Source organism: Oncorhynchus keta, chromosome 16 (genome assembly GCF_023373465.1).
Source record: "Oncorhynchus keta strain PuntledgeMale-10-30-2019 chromosome 16, Oket_V2, whole genome shotgun sequence".
In the NCBI taxonomy this organism is placed as follows: domain Eukaryota; kingdom Metazoa; phylum Chordata; class Actinopteri; order Salmoniformes; family Salmonidae; genus Oncorhynchus; species Oncorhynchus keta.
In genome coordinates, this window is record NC_068436.1 from 12,298,094 (window position 1) to 12,320,371 (window position 22,278).

At 42.4% G+C, this 22,278-nt stretch overlaps 1 protein-coding gene across 2 annotated transcripts in view; it reads right to left on the bottom strand.

The window, feature by feature from the left end:
• Nucleotides 1–2,896: 2,896 nt before the first annotated feature.
• The window catches only part of LOC118395561 (polypeptide N-acetylgalactosaminyltransferase-like 6), a 271,053-nt gene continuing 251,671 nt past the window's right edge, over nt 2,897–22,278 (bottom strand). For both annotated transcript variants that reach the window (XM_052464695.1, XM_052464694.1), the window contains exons 9-13: nt 15,813–15,920; nt 15,358–15,579; nt 9,269–9,385; nt 6,015–6,164; nt 2,897–4,531 (exon numbers count right to left, since the gene is read on the bottom strand). In XM_052464695.1, coding sequence (XP_052320655.1) covers nt 4,358–4,531; nt 6,015–6,164; nt 9,269–9,385; nt 15,358–15,579; nt 15,813–15,920 — 771 coding nt within the window. In that variant the 3' untranslated portion in view covers nt 2,897–4,357. The remainder of the gene's footprint in view (nt 4,532–6,014; nt 6,165–9,268; nt 9,386–15,357; nt 15,580–15,812; nt 15,921–22,278) is intronic.

Here is a 22,278-nt window from a genome sequence, read left to right on the forward strand (position 1 = left end):
CTAAAACAAGAAAAACACATACGAACGATGGACAGAACGTGACACAATCAGTGTTTCTCAACGAGTTCAAAGCACGTGACTGCATCCAACTGGTATTTATGACTTCACAATGGGTAAACTCCCACTTGGTTACAAACTCAGCATTAAGCATGGGGAAACGCATGTGCCAGCCAAGTATTTGTTTGGGGTGGAGATCACAGAAATGGAGGTGTGTCTACAGATACACGTATTCTGACTTTGACTTAATTCCCTCATAATTCCTCCAGTTTTACACGCGAATAAACCATGAATAAGGTCGAGCGAACCTATCAGGTGTACACCAGGTGTAAAACATATACTTTCCCGTTTTCCGATAAAAAAGAACACCATTCTCCATGCACTATAATCTATAAATTGATCGGAGCTATTGATAATAGTTTGGTAAATTGGTCATCTGCATGGAGAAGGGGATTGTAAATAATAATAGCAATTGTTTTATAAGATTTTTCCTTCTGATCACTGGAGATGAATGTGATACCAGTCATGGAAGTAAACTATAAAGCATATAAATAAATTGTAATTAGATGAACTCATAAGTCATATCCAGTGGTGACCCATCATTCAGGGCTGGGGGGGGGCTAGCCCCCACCTCTTTTGAGACCCACATTTTTAGCAACCCCCCAAAATGTAAATGAACCCTTGCTGGGAGATTTGGAGAGACCTACTCAGTCAGTCACTCAATAATATATTAATACTCTCGCAAACTGTTGATTCTATTCGATAAGATAGATTGAAATTGTTTGTTAAACATCGCAGTGTAGTTGAAACATATATGGCGTGTAGAAATCCGAAGAGGGTGGCCAGTAGAGATAGGTGGGATGGGCTCCTATTATTAATATCACTATCAGCATCGACTGTCACAAATAACATTTAACATAACATTTAAGTCATTTAGCAGACGCTCTTATCCAGAGCGACTATATATATATAACCACACATATTTAACTGCCAACATATCATTGATTTGTTTACCTTCATTTGCTTTGTCTGTAAATGCTGTCACGTCCGTGTGGTTGTTGCTGAGGATCACTAGTAATAATAGTTTATCATAGTTAATGTAAAACAAAACAAAAATGAACATGTAGGCGGATTAAATCATTATGTAGCGCAGACCAAGCTGTAAGTTTGTAACAGTTTGAACCATCATCACACAATTCCATTCAAGTGCGAGCAATAGGCTAGGGTATACTATTGTACACTATTCTCCCTATTATTATTCTTTCTACACTACTCTTCCAACATTACCTTGGGTTGATGAACTGAATGTGGCAAATTTCAGAATGAATGAAACCACTGAATGAATGAAACCCTATTTTTCAATGAACCTTTAGTATTCATGAAAACGTCCCTAAACATACAGTACATATTGTGAAACAACTGTTTTGAAATCTATGCACGGGTTCTCAAACGGAGATAAATATGCATAAGTTTTGATGGCTATCTTTCATTGATCTCCATTCTGAAAGCATTCTCCATAAGGCTTCATTATAATATTGTGCAGATCAAAATCAAATGAAAAGTACACAGCATTCAAAGGACACCCCCAGAGGAAGTTTCCGCCACTAGTTCGATATCATTTCCTGTCCTACAGATAAACATCAACAAATGGGGACTGACAACTTCGCCACAGATGGAAACCACTGGCCTATCTTTGACTTTGCCATCTATTGTTATCTCCAAAGTTTTGACATTGTCCATAAATTGGGGCTGCGAATCCGCCATATAAATAGTTGAAGAAGATCCGAAAATATTGAACAATGTTTTTCTATATTGAACAAAAATATTAACGCAACACGCAACAATTTCAACTATTTTTCTGACTTACAGTTCATAGAAGGAAATCCATCAATTGAAATAAATTCATTAGGCCCTAATTTATGGATTTCACATGACTGGGTCGCAGCTATGAGTGGTCCTTTGAGGGCATAGCCCTACCCACTTGGGAGCCAGGCCCAGCCAATCAGAATTAGTTTTTACCCAAGAAAGGGCTTTATTACAGACATAAATACCACTCCGCCCAGAAGATCCAGCAGGGCAAGAAGACAGATGTGGAGGGCTTAGGCTGGCATGGTTACAAGTGGTCTGCGGTTGTGAGGCCGGTTGGATGTACTGCCAAATTCTCTAAAACAACGTTGGAGGTGGCTTATGTAGAGAAATTAACATTAAATTCTCTGGCAACAGCTCTGGTGGACATCCCTGCAGTCAGCATGCCAATTGCACACTCCCTCAAAACTTGAGACATCTGTGGCATTGTGTTGTGTGGAAAAACAGCACATTTCAGAGTAGCCTTTTCTTGTCCCCAGCACAAGGTGCACCTGTGTAATGATCATGCTGTTTAATCAGCTTCTTGATATGTGGTAGAGCAAAGCCAAGTCAGACGGTGCGCATGGTTCTCACAGGGGAAGTGAAATGATAGGCTACACGTAACTTTAAATTCCTTGAATAAACATTTTGCGGGTGCCTTTTCATAATCTGGATAGACATGTTTCTAGCTAATGTTACACCAATCAAAGCAGTAGAGCATGTAGTGAAGCAAAACTTTAGTGGACAAAATCATTAATCTTGGGGCGACGGGCGGAGTGGGTTTGTAAAACGCTATCATATGACGCAATTATACCATTTATAATATACTGTATATATTTTAATACAGACCGGATTTTATTTTTTTTATCGGTGAAAATGTACAAATTATCCAATGGATTATGATCATTTTCTAGTAAGACAATGAGGTGCAAAAAAAACATTTAATTTGCTCCTACATTAATTTGCTCCATGGCTCAGGCGGCCAAGTGGAACAAAGGCTGTCATCTCAGTGGCGAAGAGGAATAACATTGCAGCTGTTTCTGATGAATAAACAATGCCATGCTGGTGGGTGGTAACATTCAAATAAAACCCAGCACTGAAACGAAACGTAGGCTGAAAATAATCTGTATGTCATATCATAAGAAAAGACTGCATTCACATGGATTTGCACAAAGTGGGCAGTTTGGATGTGTCACTTCTAGCCCAAATATATCATACTTTGACTAAAACGATGACTTATTGAATGAAATCGTTGGGAAACACCATGGGTAAGCTCTGGCCATCATCTTTCAGCTTGAAAAAGTGGATTTCTACTGGTGTGGGCGAATCAAGGGATTGATTAAGATGAACAAACAGGACAACTCCCTGATCAAATTGGTAGGCCACCCAGTGGGTGTGTTTTCTGGAACTTTATCAAAATGTATACATTGTGCACAAGGGAGCCAAACCCGCAAACCTTGTTATGCACGTGTATAGGTTAAGTCTGAATAACACATACTAAGAAGTGCTTATATCGAAAGGTGTAAAAAAGGCATACATTTCCTAAGGCTGAATCGTCCCATTAGTGCACATGTAGACGAGTTACGAAAACTCTTCAAAAGTGGGCACACAATTATCACTTTTGAATGAGCACCCACATGCATAATCATAAGTCCATGCGCATCTTCTTGGCTGCTATCTACATGTAATATCATTGTGAGATGTGTCATCATATAAATGCTCACACGCCATACAATTGCAATATTTAATGTACTTTTTTCAAATTTTATTCATGTTTACTACATCATTTTCATTGGCTGAACTTCACAACTTCAAATCGTACAATCACGGTGACCAGAAATCTGAAAAACCCATTCAAGTATACACTTAATAAATTATTGTTCTTAAAAAAAAGACTAAATAAATTAATACAAAATAAATACTAATTAAATAATCATGGAAAATAAATAGCCTTACAAAAATGAGCAAATAATGTAATGAACCTCCGATATAGTACAAATCCACCATGCGATCTTGAGAGAGTGACAGTTGGAACATTCCTTTTTCAACCTGAAACAAACAAATACAGTCTACTAGACCTGCTGTGTTTGACCTTTGACCCATAGAGGACATAGAGGACAGTGTTCTGGAGGTTTCTGTGTCCTCGACCAGCAAGGTGCCCCTGTGTGGCGGCTTAGCTTGGGTCTAGTCTAGTCTGGTTAGTTCTCTGAGAATAGGCGACCTTGAACGTCCCATCAGCCCATTGGGCAGAACCAGGCAGAATCCCAGAATCTCTATCTGCCAGGAAGGAGTCTTTATCCTCCATTTTGGATCTGATCCCATCGGGCAGAGGATCCGCAGACAGAACAGAAACATAGCCCCAGCCCCCCCACCCCCTTCTCTTCCACTTTGTAGCCCCCACGTTGATGAGCTGGGGGGTCTGGGAGACAGGACCGCTAGCTAACTGGCTGGCCACTTGCTGCTACAATGCACACGTTTGTTTAGTTTTTTTGTCGTGGGGGCTGGTGCCTGGTTCCTAGGAGCTGGCAGCCGCAGCGCTGATGAATTTGTCCAGGACGGTGGCGTTGACTCTCTGGAACAGCCACTGCTGCGTCTCCGACCCAGGGTCGCATTTATTCATGAAAATCCTCTTATCACCGGGACTGCAGTCCATGCAACCGCTGCTCACCAGGTGGTACAGCAATTTATCCTGTATGTGTTGGCCCAGAGAGAGAGAGAGAGCGTTCGAGAGAGACACAGAGCGCGAAAGAAAAAGCATGAGGTATTGGTAGAGAGAGAGAGAGAGAGAGAGAGAGAGAGAGAGAGAGAGAGAGAGAGAGAGAGAGAGAGAGAGCAGGAGGCACAGAGAGAAGAGAGGGAGGAAAAGAAGGACTGAGATAAATTATTCAAATAAAGTAGAGACAGGTAAGCCTGTCTCTGGCAGGCTGTTTAATCCTGCTCTCTCATCTCCCACTCCCTTCAAACAGATTACAGACGGGGAGCTGAGCATCTGACTGCAACAAGGTATTTCCTACCTCCGTTGGGGGAGGAGTGAGGGGTCTGAATTTGGGAGGTAAACTAGGCTGAGAAATATGAGTTCAACACACAAGAGTTTTTAAACCCAGAGTTCCAACGGACCAGTACATTACTTTTCTGAATGTTTATTCTTTGGGTTCATCCTCCCTCGCGTGACAGAAAGGGAAAAGTAACACTCAGCTGCAAAAGAAAGAGGAATTGAAGGAAGTACGAATCGTTGAAAACTGACAACACAAATTAAAAATACATCCCTGGCTTCCAATAAAAGATTATCTATGGTGATCGCAAACTATTAAATATAGCCAGTGATGGATTCAAACTGAAAAAGGATTCTGTGGGGAGGGATCAAGTTGTGGAGAAAGATGAGGAGGTTGTGAACGCCTCAGAGGTACTTGGCAGTCATTTTGTTCTGGTATCATGTCTTCCTGATTTTACAGTGTTCACACAGCCTCAAGCCCAACTCAGCCCTTTAATAAGCAGCTATTGCATCTGTGTAGCCTGAGCTCAAGACCTGACTGTGTTGTCTTGCCACAGTAATGGAGGTGGCAAACAGATCTGGGACTCACGCTAGCATCTGTGCACCTCGAGTCATTCTAGGCAGAACCTTAAGAGAGATGGGACTGTAATGACATTCTGATTTTGCGCTGAGTAAACATGAATCTCTCCTCCTTAAACGATGTGGAGGAAATAGGATGATAAAATAAGTCTCCTATTACTTTCCTCATCCTGGAACGCAGCAGAAAAACACGGTGTACGTCTTTTCTATTCTACTTTGATATTGTGTTGTGACTGAATACATCAGGCCTACTTTCCTTTACTACAGTGTTTACGTGGCTACATATGGACATTTCCCTGGTGTGTAGGACTGCTATCAACGCAATTGAGTTAGATTGCCTTGCTGTGGCAGTGGAATAACCACACAACTTATGTGTTTTAGCTACCGTCCTGTGGCTGTGGTAGTAATCTGAATGATGAGGTGTTTGATGTGGTGTTATAACAGTAATCATACGGTATGTAAGTTACCAGGCTTTCTGTTGACGATTGATTATTTATTGATCATTTATGTTCCACATGGGATTTAAAGCCAAAACAGAAGTAAAGTAAGTACCATACAGATACAATATAATCGTGTTCTATTTAATTCTGTTTAGAGTTACCTTCCTATAGCTCCAGTGCTGGTTGCCCTTCATGCCGTGGCAGTCGTACAGTGTGACAGGGGAACTCTGGGAGATGGAGTCAAAGCAGAACTTCCTGGTGTGGAGAGGATCCCCTGGCCTGATGTCCTCTCTCCAGCCAAATGTAAATATCTGAATACAAACAAGTACACAGGCACAACATGGTATCCAAGTTCCGTTATGAGGTTCACAGTATGACTACCCTAAATGTCATTTTAGAGGCGGATGAACATGAGGACAAGAATGCGGTGATGATCTGTTCAGATTTAACAGTAAACAGCCGGAAAATTAGTTGCATATGAAGCAATCCCCGGCTAAAGTACCCTAAACTTGTTTTGTATTAAAGGAAAATGCCACCCAAAAATGATCTTTTGGTATTTGTTTCATTAGTCCATTGTTGATATACTACTAATATGTTTTTCATGTCAGCAATCAAGGTTTCAACATATATAACTTTCAAAATACATAAATAATGCCAGTATGATGCAAAATTATAATAAGTGCATCATACCAGCTGTATTGCTGTATTCTAAAAGTTGTATATCTTGATTGCTGAAAGGCAAAAACATTTTGGGACTATATCATGGGTGAAATTTTCCTTTTAGTGTAGTTCTGTGTATTTCTTATGTTATGGTTCTTTTGTGAGACTAAGTGTTGTGATGGCTGTTTTGCAGACAGCACATGTTGCAACTAATCCTTAATCAAATTGATTGAAATTATCATCTTTAATCAAATTATTTGCAGAGTACCTTCCCAAAAAGGTATTTCTTGCACGGGGCAATATTCAGTTCAAACAATAACATTGGCAAGTTATATTCCTTAAGTATCAATGGGTACATACAGTATAATTCATTTAAAAGTCACAAAATGGATGTAGCAATTGCAGATTGCTGCTTTAATGGGGCTCCCTAATGGGGCTCCCTAATGGGGCTCCCTAATGGGGCTCCTTAATGGGGCTCCCTAATGGGGCTCCCTAATGGGGCTCCTTAATGGGGCTCCCTAATGGGGCTCCTTAATGGGGCTCCTTAATGGGGCTCCCTAATGGGGCTCCCTGCCTAAATGGGGCTCTGACTGAATGACTGATTAACAGGCCAGACTCATGGAGGCGTCATTCATTCCTGAATAACTGACTGACTGATTAAATAAATAAAACTGACTGACTGACTGATTAACAGGCCAGACTCATGGAGGCGTCATTCATTCCTGACTATTACTGACTGACTGACTGATTAACAGGCCAGACTCATGGAGGCGTCATTCATTCCTGACTATTACTGACTGACTGACTGATTAACAGGCCAGACTCATGGAGGCGTCATTCATTCCTGACTATTACTGACTGACTGACTGATTAACAGGCCAGACTCATGGAGGCGTCATTCATTCCTGACTATTACTGACTGACTGACTGATTAACAGGCCAGACTCATGGAGGCGTCATTCATTCCTGACTATTACTGACTGACTGACTGATTAACAGGCCAGACTCATGGAGGCGTCATTCATTCCTGACTATTACTGACTGACTGACTGATTAACAGGCCAGACTCATGGAGGGACTATTACTGACTGACTGACTGACTGATTACAGACTGACTGACTGATTAACAGGCCAGACTCATGGAGGCGTCATTCATTCCTGACTATTACTGACTGACTGACTGATTAACAGGCCAGACTCATGGAGGCGTCATTCATTCCTGACTATTACTGACTGACTGACTGATTAACAGGCCAGACTCATGGAGGCGTCATTCATTCCTGACTATTACTGACTGACTGACTGATTAACAGGCCGGACTTATGGAGGGGTCACTCCTGACTGATACTGACTGACTGACTGATTAACAGGCCAGACTCATGGAGGGGTCACTTCTGACTGATACTGACTGACTGACTGATTAACAGGCCAGACTCATGGAGGGGTCACTCCTGACTGATACTGACTGACTGACTGATTAACAGGCCAGACTCATGGAAGGGTCACTCCTAACTGATACTGACTGACTGATTAACAGGCCAGACTCATGGAGGGGTCACTTCTGACTGATACTGACTGACTGACTGATTAACAGGCTAGACTCATGGAGGGGTCTCTCCTGACTGATACTGACTGACTGACTGATTAACAGGCCAGACTCATGGAGGGGTCACTCCTGACTGATACTGACTGACTGACTGATTAACAGGCTAGACTCATGGAGGGGTCTCTCCTGACTGATACTGACTGACTGACTGATTAACAGGCCAGACTCATGGAGGGGTCACTCCTGACTGATACTGACTGACTGACTGATTAACAGGCCAGACTCATGGAGGGGTCACTCCTGACTGATACTGACTGACTGACTGATTAACAGGCCAGACTCATGGAGGGGTCACTCCTGACTGATACTGACTGACTGACTGATTAACAGGCCAGACTCATGGAGGGGTCACTCCTGACTGATACTGACTGACTGACTGATTAACAGGCCAGACTCATGGAGGGGTCACTCCTGACTGATACTGACTGACTGACTGACTGATTAACAGGCCAGACTCATGGAAGGGCCATTCCTGATAATACTGACTGACTGACTGAATGATTAACAGGCCGGTGATGTGCTATAGTATAGACCACAGCCCCGCTATACAGTATAATATAGTATAGATGACACTGTACCATACAGTATAGTATAGACTACACCATACTATACAGTATTATATGGTATAGTCTACTCCCTACTATATAGTATAATATAGTATATACTACACCCTGCTATTAAGTATAATATAGTATAGACAACACTGTACCATACAGTATAGTATAGACTACACCCTATTATACAGTATAACATAATATAGACTACACCCTACTATGCAGTATAACATAGTATAGACTACACTCTACTATACAGTATAATATGGTAGAGACTACACCTACACCCTACTATACAGTATATTATAGTGTAGACTATACCCTACTAGTATAATAGACTACACCCTACTATACAGTATAAAATAGTATAGAATAAATCCTACTATACAAGTATAATATAATAGACTATACTCTACTATACAGTATAATATAGTATAGACTACACCTACACCCTATTATACAGTATATTATAGTGTAGACTACACCCTACTATACAGTATAATATAGTATAGAATACACCCTAATATACAGTATAATGTAGTAGAGACGAACACCTACATCCTACTATACAGTACACGGCTCCGGTTGTACCTACCTGTTCGTGTGCCCAGGTGCGTTCAGCCCCCTCCTTCAGACAGGCGTCCAGTCTCAGCTCTGTCCCTGTGGGGCCGTGCTTGGAGTCTATACACAGACCTGATGCAGCGTTACGAATCTACAAGGACACAAAGAGAGAGAGGGCTCAGTTAAAACCAAACACACACACACACTTTGAAGCCTCCCAAAAACAGCGAAAGGGAGGCCTCGGTGAAGACTTGCACGCCTGCCCGCCCGCCCACCCACACACACACACACACACACACACACACACACACACACACACACACACACACACACGCAATATTCATCCATAGATGTAGAGACCACAGGATGAGATACTCCGTCTTCTCTCTAATGCTCAAAGCTCTGATCAATGGACTCCAGTGTAGAGTGGAATCCATGGCAACCTTCCAAACACACTGTACACAGTAACTTAGTACAAGCAGCCAACTATTTATACACAGTATGTGGTTTTAAGTAACAGCGTATGATCTGACATGGTATCAAAGCTCTCAGTTTGCTGACACGATCTACTCTCACCAGTGACTGTAAGAGATAAGCTAATTAGTTCCTGGAGCATCTTCCTCCCTCTAAACCGGAGTTAATAGGCGCCCCCTACTGTGAAAACTTTAAAAGTTTCAGAGTTACTTGGCTCTCAAACACATTTGGTTGACTCTGTCATTTGCCTAATTCTCTTTATAGCATTCAGGTGAGCTTGGCTCATGTCACAGTATGGCTCAATAATGCATGAATCCAGTAGCACTGCATCTAAAGTAGTCTGGTCTCTGTCTGTCTCTGTGGGACTCACTAACACATTCAGAGGAGAGAGAAAGGCGAGGGCAGAGGAGAGGAGAGAGGACAAAGGAGGAGAGAGGGGGAGAGTGAGTTAGAGTGTGTGAGAGATAGTCAGAGAGAGAGCGAGAGGAACGGTTGGAGAGAGGAGGTCCTACAGGGTCAGAGTGAGACACTGTATTTGACAGGAAGGAGACCAGGGATGGAATACTCAGAGGTGTTTTGCACAGGGTTGACTCTCTTATAAAAGTTGTTACCCCTGCTTGCCCCTAGATGGGGCCAAAGACATTAACTAGGGCTGTAGCAAACAATGGTGATTGTTTGACTGTTAGTGTGGAGAATGTCTGACAACAACGCTATGGCTGGCTATGAAAATGTTGATTATAAAAATGTATACCAACTCAATGTCAGCTCTCCTCAATGATGTGCATGTTTTTCTAATAACAGAGTACAGATTACGGCTTTTATTTTGGTCAGGATAACCTATGTTTCTTTTGTGGAGTTGAGATAAAAACTCGTGAGCTGTGAAAAATGGAGCAACAAAATCTAAACTAACGGAATGACAGATAAATTCTCTACAAAATGGCGACACATTTCTTGCCTCAGTGCTTTCTGCCTCTTTGGTCGCTCCTGCATCTAAACTAGAGAGGCTCTCCCCCTTTCCCATCATGAAGGAGTGAAATATTCAAGACAAGTGAACAACAACAGAAACATCCATTAGCTACAGGTCAGATGTGACCAATTTTCTACAGGCAGCCCCATCTCTGGAAGGTCACATCGTCACCCACACATAGTTCTACTCTGAGACAAGATGACTTGTATTCTGTAGGATGCAGCCAATGAGAAAAGACAGGGAAACACAGTTTTCCTGACATAGACCTAATTCAATCTTTGTTGCAAATTTCTACAGTATTTTACATGGCAAACAATAATACGAGTTTAGTCCTTTAAATGCTGCAAACAAACTTGGCAATTATGTGCCTATCAGGCACCCGTGGAGCAGCATTATTGTGTAATGAAGCAAAAAGTTTTGCCAGATGTGCAGTTGGAAATGCAAAATAATACCCACCTGCATTGCAATTCAGAAACTTCAAATAATCAAAACTCCCTCAGCCTGCCGCCCGCATCGGCAAAGTGCATTTAACCACAGGGTCATTAGGAGTAAACTGCTGATCGCGCTGAAAGACCAATAATGGTGTGCGAATTGTACTGCATAATGGGCCTTCACTCTCCACTTTTCCCAAGCCTCATCTGTCTGAAATGGGCCCAGGAGCAAAACACAGTGCTTATCCCTGATGCCATGCCTATCAACATGCCAGCGCTGATCTAGAGACACAGTTAGAGCCGAATCAAAAGGCCTGATGATTGCATCACTTGAAGTGATTTAGACCTATTGAAGGAGCCGTGGTGTGGAGTTGTGGGGAGGGAGGAAGATTGGATGGTGGGTAGGGGGTCAGATCGACAGCCCCCTATTTACCCAGTCTGCACAGCTCCAAGGCCGAGGTGTCGAGAAGGCTGACCCCCTGATCGCCATCTTCCAGAGATGTAGAGGAAGTTTAATCTGAGCTCTCTCTCCTCTATGTCTGTCTCACAATCTCACTCTCTCTTTGTCCCTCTGATCTTATCTCTCTCTCTGTCGGTCTACCCCCTCTCTCTTCTCTCTCCCTCTCCTCCCTTGCAATCTGGGCTTGAATACCCAATGAGAGATCTTTATAGTTCCATAGATCAGGTGTGGTGACAGCGGAGGGACAGGCGGGGTGACAGGCGGGGTGAGAGCCAGGGAAGAGATGGCACATGAAGCTGTCAGCCTGACGATAAAATTACTACCATCCTCACCCAGGGGAGGGAAGAGGAGATATTTACCTACTGTACAAACATTTTCTCATCAAGAGATACACCGCTTCACTTCTTATTTACTATCCATTTTCACCTCTGGCTAATACGGAAGGGGTGGTTAATCAGCGGGGACGGGAATAAGCTGGGACTTGTGTTATGTTGTTTGTACAATTTGTGCTAATGGCCTTGTAGACGTGAACAGCGGAGAGTGGGAAAGGTGGGTCACTGCGGAGACGGCCTTCCATTCTACCTATTATCATTAGTACCCTGACCCAGGGGCCAGGATGTCAGAAAAACAGAGAAAGTGAGATTTTCTAAAAGAAGGCAGAGCAAGGAATCCAATTATAGGTAATGCAAAATGAATTTCATTTTTCATATTAACGTACAACGTGTTCGCCGTGAGGTTTCTGAAATGTTTCAGTGGCTTGAGAGGAGGATGTGGTTTCCTTCCGGCATATTGGATGAATTTATTAGTGAATGATGTATCCCAGGTCCATCTAACCATCTATCAGTGATGATTAAAACTACTCCTGCACCCAACGTCCCTATGGAAAAAAACTGGTTGGGAAACAATCTCCACGAATACCTGATTCTTAGCCTGGAATCCCCACTATTTTCAGTTGAAGTTGGAAGTTTACATACACTTAGGTTGGAGTCATTAAATCTTGTTTTTCAACCACTCCACAAATTGACAAGTCGGTTAGGACATCTACTTTGTGCGTGACAAGTGATTTTTCCAACAATTGTTTACAGACAGATTATTTAATTTATAATTCACTGTATCACATTTCCAGTGGGTCAGAAGTTTACATATACTAAGTTGACTGTGCCTTTAAACAGCTTGGAAAATTCCAGAAAATGATGTCATGGCTTTAGAAGCTTCTGATAGGCTAATTGACATCATTTGAGTCAATTGGAGGTGTACCTGTGGATGTATTTCAAGGCCTTACCTTCAAACTCAGTGCCTCTTTGCTTGACATCATACCGCTCAGGAAGGAGAAGGGTTCTGTCTCCTAGAGATGAACGTACTTTGGTGCGAAAAGTGCAAATCAATCCCAGAACAACAGCAAAGGACCCTGAGAAGATGCTGGAGGAAACAGGTACAAAAGTATCTATGTCCACAATAAAATGAGTCCTATATCGATATAACCTGAAAGGCCGCTCAGAAAGGAAGAAGCCACTGATCCAAAACTGCCAAAAAAAGCCAGACTACAGTTTGCAACTGCACATGAGGACAAAGATTGTACTTTTTGGAGAAATGTACTCTGGTCTGGTCTGATGAAACAAAAATAGAACTGTTTGGCCATAATGACCATTGTTATGTTTGGAGGAAAAAGGGGGAGGCTTGCAAGCCGAAGAACATCATCCCAACCGTGAAGCACGGGGGTGGCAGCATCATGTTGTGGGGTGCTTTTCTGCAGGATGGACTGGTGCACTTTGCAAAATAGATGGCATCATGAGGTTGGAAAATGATGTTGATATATTGAAGCAACATCTCAAGACATCAGTCAGGAAGTTAAAGCTTGGTCGCAAATGGGTCTTCCAAATGTACAATGACCCCAAGTATACTTCCAAAGTTGTGGCAAAATGGCTTGATGACAACAAAGTCAAGGTATTGGAGTGGCCATCACAAGCCCTGACCTCAATCCCAAAGAAAAATTGTCGGCAGAACTGAAAAAGCGTGTGCGAGGAAGGAGGCCTACACATCTGACTCAGTTACACCATCTCTGTCAGGAGAAATCTGCCAAAATTCACCCAACTTATTGTGGGAAGCTTGTGGAAGGCTACCCAAAACATTTGACCCAAGTTAAACAATTTAAAGGCAATGCTACCAAATACTAAATGAGTGTATGTAAACTTCTGACCCACTGGGAATGTAATGAAAGGAATAAAAGCTGAAATAAATCGTTCTCTCTACTATAATTCTGACATTTCACATTCTTAAAATAAAGTGGTGATCCTAAATGACCTAAGACAGGAAATTTTTATTGAGATTAAATGTCAGGAATTGTGAAAAAACGGGAGTTTAAATGTATTTGGCTGACGTGTATGTAAACTTCCGACTTCAACTGTAAATGGTGAACGGAGCATACGAGTGTGGATTCCAGGCAACCTGATTCCAGCTCCCGCATTTATGGGTATGATTGCCTGAGGCTAGATCCCATCCTCACAGAGCGCAGATCGAGTGTGTGTGTGCCAGAGAACAGATAGAATGAGATTGTGTGTGTGTGCCAGAGAACAGAGAGTGAGATTGTGTGCCAGAGAACAGATAGAATGAGATTGTGTGTGTGTGCCAGAGAACAAATAGAATGAGATTGTGTGTGTGTGCCAGAGAACAAATAGAATGAGATTGTGTGTGTGTGCCAGAGAACAGAGAGTGAGATTGTGTGTGTGTGCCAGAGAACAGATAGAGTGAGATTGTGTGTGTGTGCCAGAGAACAGATAGAGTGAGATTGTGTGTGTGTGCCAGAGAACAGATAGAGTGAGATTGTGTGTGTGTGCCAGAGAACAGATAGAGTGAGATTGTGTGTGTGTGCCAGAGAACAGATAGAGTGAGATTGTGTGTGTGTGCCAGAGAACAGATAGAGTGAGATAGTCATAAAATGCCAAGGCCACCTCCAGCCCCATCCCTTCACAGGTAACACAGAGAGGCATTATATATACCTCAGAATACGATACAGCAAACTGCATGTCATGTTTATGGACAATGTAAAGTAAAGTCTGCTACTTATGGTTTCTGGGGGTAGTGAAGCAGACAGTCCAGCTGTGTCCATTTTGTGACACTGTCTACTCTAAAACATTTCATTAGCAGGCTGCTGGCTTCTTGTCCCATATGAGAAACGCATTACGTTTCAGCGAGCACCAGACATTCATAAATCAATGAACATGGAAAAGTCCCAAATAGCCCCCTATTCCCTAAATAGTGCACTATTTTGAGCCATGATCAAAAGCAATGCACTATAAAGGGAATAGGGTGCCATTTGGGATACAGCTCTGGTAGAATAATAGCCTTCCGTGACACACCTGTGGAGGCATTCAGGGACTGTCTCTTAGCTGATGTATTGGTGTCTGGAAATAGATTCATTCATTACAATACCAGCTAAAAATATGCAAGAAACCAAATCAGCCTGTGGATACTGCTCAGACTTAGCTGTTACTGGTGGCATGTAAGACAGTGGGTTTATGTAGGCCTAAGTATTGTGAGAAGTCCTATTATTTGTATCAATGGCTCAGTAAGTGACCTCGAAAACATTACCTGTCGTTTCATTTAGGATTCTAAGGTAATCACATATGCTTTTATATGCTGTATGCTTTTCTGTTCGTGTGTGTGTGTGTACCGGCTCCTTCGAGTGTGTCAATTCGTTCTGTAGGTGTGTTAGCTCTGTCCGTGTGCGTACGCGCTCTTGTATGTGTGTGTGAATGTGTGTGGTGGTTCTGTGTGTATTCCTAACTTCCTACCTCTCCCCAGGCGGCAGGCAGCGGCTCCACAGCGGGGTAGTACTTGGCCAGGTCCCAGGCCACAGTGTTCATGTACCATTTGAAGTCTTTACACTTGAGGTGTCTTCTCAGCTCCTTCTGGGCCGTCAGGTCCCCGGTGGACAGGTGGCGGTACTCTGGACGACGCTGGTAGATGAACTCTGTGTACTCATCCATCCATGTCTCAGCCACCCTCTTCAGGTTCTGAGATAAGGTAGAGAGAGAGATGGGGTAAGGAGATGGACTGTCTGTGTGTTTAGCTTATCACAGCACAGGTCACAGTGCGCTGAGTTAGTCAAACCTCATCTTAAATCAGATAGATGGTTGGACCTACATCCTCAGTTTAACTATCAGCCATGTGCAACCAGTCAAAATGGCTGCATGTTAGCCATAACCAGTTGATGGAAGCAGTGTATTGACTGGTCAGTCTAACTTACTCTGGCTAGGCTTGTTCCAGATGGCACTTTGTAGGGGACGTATTTCCTGTAGATATGTCCTACTCGGGAGCATGGTACGTCGTACATACTGCCCCCACACATCCATACCTGAATGGAGATGGAACACAAACAATACCTCCGTACATTACTTCAAAAGCTTCCTGTCAGCCCGCTAGCTATGTGTTCTAAGCAAGGCCGCAAAACCTTTGTAACTTAACCAACCGTGTGTTATAAGTAGGGTTGCAAAATTTCAGGAACACTTAATACATGATCTGGTTTTCCAGAATACCTGGTTGGATGATTCTGGATTTCCGGCTTATTCCCTCCTGATTCTGGGATTTCGGGAGAAATCAGAACATTTATTGAATGTTCCCGGAATTTTTCAACCCTAGTTGTAAGCACTGAAGTAAAGAAAGAAAAGAAAAAAGCACATGTTGTTTTTCCTATTGTTCCAGAAAGGAATCTTTCAATTTTAAAGCCCTGAATTATTGTGGACTGAGTTCAGAGTGAGGATATTGTTGTTGAAATGGTTGTGTAGATGGGTTTGTGTTGTGTTTGTTGCAAGACCCTAACAGACAACCTATTGTCCTGTCCCTCTGTCCACACTTGAAGTGGATTCCCACTTTGTCTGCTTGGCAGGGCCACATTATAAGCCTCTTTGAGCGGAGGGACTGAAAGGAATCCTATTTCCAGAGCACTCCGCTCGATACCCCTCTTTTCCTGCATCAAAGGAAGAGCTAGAAAGAAGAGGAAGGAAGAGGTCAGGTAGTGCTACTCTGAACCCCTTCAGTCTGCTATCCTCTCCCTTACTGTCTCCCTTGCTCTCTCTTCCTCCCTATGCCTCTCTTTATCTCTTCATGTCCTGCCATTCTTTCTCATTCCTCTCCCCTCTTTCCCTCCCTCTCTCACCCCTTCTTTCAAACTTGGCAGCTTGATTAGAATTAAAGTGGTCATGCTGACTGTTTGGAAAGGATGTTGGGACATTTCAGCTCTCCTCCACTTCTCCTCCTCTCTCCCGCGGTGTGTGTGAGCGCTCCACCTCTCTCCCTGCTCTGCCATATCAAAACGAGGCAGGGTGCTTTCCTGTGGAGCCTCAGGTTAATGGTCAAGCTGGCTTTACAGGCTCCATTGACATGTGGAGAGATTCCTCCAGTCTTCAGAAAATGGCCTCCTCAGAGGACCAGTGTAGATGTTCATTGACCTCTCATATCAGCAGAAATACGAGGGGTTTATGAATGACTCCCATGCGTTCATGAGTAACAATTTGTTTTAGCGAGGTCAAATTTGAGGTAAAATTCCTCGAGATGCTTTGATGATATGTGTTCAATGTGAGAAACGACCAGTGTCAATAGATTGTCAGTCTAACAGCTATCATATGTAGGCTAACTGTCAGACATCCATACTCCGTGACAGTAGAGGAGAGTGGGGTGAGTTGAGCCAAAGGGGTCAGTTGAGCCACGCTTGTTTCTAGGAAACCATACACATAATGTATAATTTGACCAAATATTTAGGAAGAGGTCATCATTTCATGGAGTCTATGAAAGAAGAAACCACATGGAAAAAGTGGTAAGCAAGTTAGGCCTAAAAAGTCTAAATAATTTATTGTGTTAGAGGTTTCATGATGCTTCTAAACCAAAGTAGATCATCTTAAGAGTGTTCTATACATCAGTTTGGGTCTCTATAAGCTTCAATATGAGGTCCAAAAACTAGCATGAAAGTGCATCCTTGTAGCTGTGTGGGGTAATAAAGTCAAAATGTTTGTCTTGGATTAAGTTGAGCCAATGGCAAGTTGAGCAAATTGAAGTGTTTTCTTCCCAAGTGTAATGCAAGGCATTATTGGTGGGATATGAGGTTACAACAGGGCCTGGCCTATGTTCATTTTAAAAAGTACAACGTGTTTGTTTGGTGTTAAGCCTGTGTTTAAAGATGCTTCAAAATATTAAAAGACAAAAAAGCGATTGTGATTATGATAAATTGTGTTCGGGAAATGAAGATGGTTTCAAAAATGCAGTGCTAATATTTCAATCAATACAGATATTTGTAGGCGGCATAGCTATGTTTTCCAAACTGTCATGTTTACATGAATTCCGATTGTTTTCAGAGATACACAACATCCTGAAATATATGTAGATATCTTTGCTAGAAATAATACTATATTTCTTTAACAGAGTGATGCTGAATGTAAAAAATCCTAATCTCCTAATACCCTGACTACACCGTTCACGTCGCGTGCCCTCGAGTTGCAAAATACATGTAGGAATCTATGTTATTCAATTATTGCACCCACACTGCCCGCGTGTGTCAACAAGCATCTGCGTTGCTTAGGGCTAAAATAGAAGTCATTCCTATTTCTGACGCAGATGACGCTGCAAGTCCTGCCTCTCCCATCTCCTCATTGGTTTACAGAAGCAGGTACCCACATGCCATCTCCTTAGTGGTTATACCCACGTGGGTGATTGAAAGACAAACTGTTGCCGCTTGTCGTGGTAATACTATGAAAGTTTAGATGCCAATCACCATATACGTTCAACGATGAAAAAGCCTGGAAGGAGGAGAAATGACTAGAAACTATTCGGTTGACCGCTTTTATGTGTGGATTAATTGTCGGAGTAGACCTTGTGCATTTCAGGTAAAATAACAACATAATGTTTATATCCCAGGACAAATTAGCTAGCAGCAGCAAGCTAGCTAAATAGGACGAATTAGCTAGCAAATGCAAGCTAACTAGCTAAATTGCCATAAATGTTTAATGCTTTTCGACCTGTCCCCAAATTAATGTCATTGGTTCAGAGTTTGTTTTGATATTTTAACCTGCGTGTCGTGATCGCGTTTGGTGTGGGGGGACAAAATAAATGTATGCACGATGTCGCACGCTCGCAGCCGGTTTGGGTTCCGTGTTACCCCACTCTCCCATAAGTAACTGGACCAGACAACTCTGAATCAGAGCTTTTAACATTTAGACAGATGGGGGCGCCACTGTGTAATATTTACACTTTTGCTTCATTTGTGTGCTTATTGTACACTTGTGAATTCTCAATACAAAATAACACCAACGACTCAAAAAACACACAGATTAACACAAAATGTCTGAATCCTCCCACCTCTGTAAGAAGAGTTATTGCAAATTTGCTTGGGAACTATTTTTATCGTTGCCATGGTTTCCAGTCAAGGAAGAAAGGGCTGCATTCCAATTACAAAGTGCATTCACTGACAGAACGAGAGCGAGAGAGAGAGTATACTGAGACCCGGTTGGATGGCAGGTATGTCAGGCACGATAACCACAATATTCCCTCACATCCATATACCGTGTTCTCCTCCGGAAATCAAAATGGAATAACCTCTGACCCGCAAACAAGCCAAACATCACTGGCTGTAATTAGTTTGGGAAGGAGGCTAAAGCCTGAACTACTCCTTGTAACCCAGTAACACACACGGTTGCAGACACAAGGGTACACACACACACGCAAACATTATTTTGGAATGCTGGGTTCTGAGGAGTGCATTGTACTGGAGAAAGTATGGGAAATAAAACACTGGAGAACAGAGCGAGAGCAATTCTTCTGAGTCAAAGTCGTTCCAGTTTAATAAAGTTGTCTGGGAGCAGATTGGCCTGTCTGGAGACTGAGGCAGGTGTATGGTGGGACAGGATGGAAAAGAATGGACCAAAGAAACACATTGTTATGGGACCATGATTGTCTGGACTCTAATATAATTGCAAGGTTGGTAGACTTTAGTGTGTTTTAAAGCATCTGTAATCTTTAAGGGATGTATTGTTGTGCTCAGATGAACGACGAAACTTTATATGTATTTTAAATATGTCCAATAAAATGAATTCAAGGTAAGCGTAATTAATTCAAGGTAAGGTGGGACACAATCACTGGATGAAAAGGGTGGAAGAGCCACATTGCTATGTGATCATGATTGTATAATATGAACTATTTGTAAATATTATTTATATTTATCATATCCTATTGAAGAAAAGATTAGTGGCATTTATATGTCGTGTTACACACACAGTGCAGATAAGGACTAAATAGAAGCACCTCAGCATAGATAGAAGTGGATAGTATTGACCAGGGGTTGGCAACAGGCAACAGGTGGCAGTGGGCCTAAACAAGCCTGCAAGTGATTTTTTTTGTACCCCCCAAAGTTTTTAGCAGAAAAACTAAACTAATATATATATATTATTATATATTTTTTGGGGGGGATTTTAGTTTTTGGAGAAAAAAATACTAGCTAGAAATTACTTTAATTTAGGAAATCTGTTCACCAAGTATTCCCATGAATTAAAAAAAAAGGTACAGTGTATTTGGAAAAGTATTCATACCCCTTGACTTTATCCAGATTTTGTTACATTACAGCCTTATTTTAACATTTATTAAATTGTTGTTTTCCCTCATCAATACCACATAATGAAAAAGGAAAAACTGTTTATAGATTTTTTTAATGTATTAAAAATAAAAAACGGAAATATCACATTTACATAAGTATTCAGACCCTTTACTCAGTACTTTGTTGAAGCACTTTTGGCAGTGATTACAGCCTTGAGTCTTCTTGGGTTTGAAGCTACATGTTTGGCACACTGTATTTGGGGAGTTTCTTCCATTCTTCTCTGCAGTTCCTCTCAAGCTCTGTCAGGTTGGATGGGAGCGTCGCTGAACAGCAATTTTCAGGTCTCTCTAGAGATGTTCGATTGGGTTTAAGGATCTCTCTGTACTTTGTTCCGTTCATCTTTCCCTCGATCCTGACTGGTCTCCCAGTCCCGGTCACTGAAAAAGATCCCCACAGCACGATGCTGCCACCACCATGCTTCACCGTAGAGATGGTGCCAGGTTTCTTACAGACGTTACACTTGACATTCAGGCCAAAGTGTTCCATCTTGGTTTCATCAGACCAGAGAATCTTGTTTCTCATGGTCTGAGTCCTTTGGGTGCCTTTTGGCAAACTCCAAGCGGGCTGTCATGTGCCTTTTACTGAGGAGTGGCTTCCGGGTGGCCACTACCATAAAGGCCTGATTGGTGGAGTGTTGCCAAGATGGTTATCCTTCTGGAAGGTTCTCTCATCTCCACAGAGGAACTCTCAGAGCTCATTCAGAGTGACCATCAGGTTCTTGGTCACCTCCCTGACCAAGGCCCTTCTACCACGATTGCTCAGTTTGGCCGGGCGGCCAGCTCGGAAAAGAGTCTTGGTGAGTCCAAACTTCTCCCATTAAGAATGATGGAGACCACTTGTTCTTGGGGACCTTCAATGCTGCAGACATTTTTTGGTACCATTCCCCAGACCTGTGACACAATCCTGTCTCGGAGCTCTACGGACAATTCCTTCGACCTCATGGCTTGTTTCTGCTCTGACATGCACTGCCAACTAAGGGACCTTATATAGACAGTGGTGGGCCTTTCCAAATCATGTCCAATCAATTGAATTTTACCACAGGTAATCCAGTGTTAGAAACATCTCAAGGATGATCAATGGAAACAGGATGCACCTGAGCTCAATTTCAAGTCCCATAGCAAATGGTCTGAGTACTTATGTAAATAAGGTTTCTCTGTTTAACATTTTTAATACACTTGAAAGAATTTCTAAAAACCTGTTTTCACTTTGTCATCATAGGATATTGTGTGTAGATTGATGAGATTTTGTGTGGTTATTTAATCCATTTTAGAATAAGGCTGTAAAGTAACAAAATGTGGAAAAAGTCAAGGGGTCTGAATGCACTGCATGTGATTGTGTCTACATGTAATCAAGTTATGAAATGATAGCTATTTTCAAATAAATCTATGTAGGGGCTGAGTTGTAGTCAAATGATTATAATTATGTTAGGAGAGCCCCTTGGAGAGCCCCTTGGATGAGTGAAGAAACAAGTCAATTAAAGAGAAATTGCAGAAAGGCAGAGTGGAAGTGGAGAAAGTCAAAGTTGCAGGTCCATTATGATATTCTGAGAGAGCAACTTGGCATATACTGTATAGTAACAGTCAAAAGTTTGGACACACTCATTCAAGGGTTTTTCTTTATTTTTCCTATTTTCTACATTGTAGAATAACAGTGAAGATATCAAAACGATGAAATAACACATATGGAATAATGTAGTAACCAAAAAAGTGTTAAACAAATCAAAATACATGTTATATTTGAGATTATTCAAAGTAGCCACCCTTTCGCAGTGGTCTAGGGCACTGCATCGCAGCGCCAGCTGTGCCACCAGAGACTGGGTTCGCGCCCAGGCTCTGTCGCAGCCGGCCGCGACCGGGAGATCTGTGGGGCAACGCACAATTGGCCTAGCGTCGTCCGGGTTAGGTGGGTAGGGATATCCTTGTCTCATCGTGTATCAGCGACTCCTGTGGTGGGCCGGGCGCAATCCAAGGTTGCCAGGTGCAAAGTGTTTCCTCCGACACATTGGTGCAGCTGGCTTCCAGGTTGGAGGCGCGCTGTGTTAAGAAGCAGTGCGGCTTGGTTGGGTTGTGTTTCG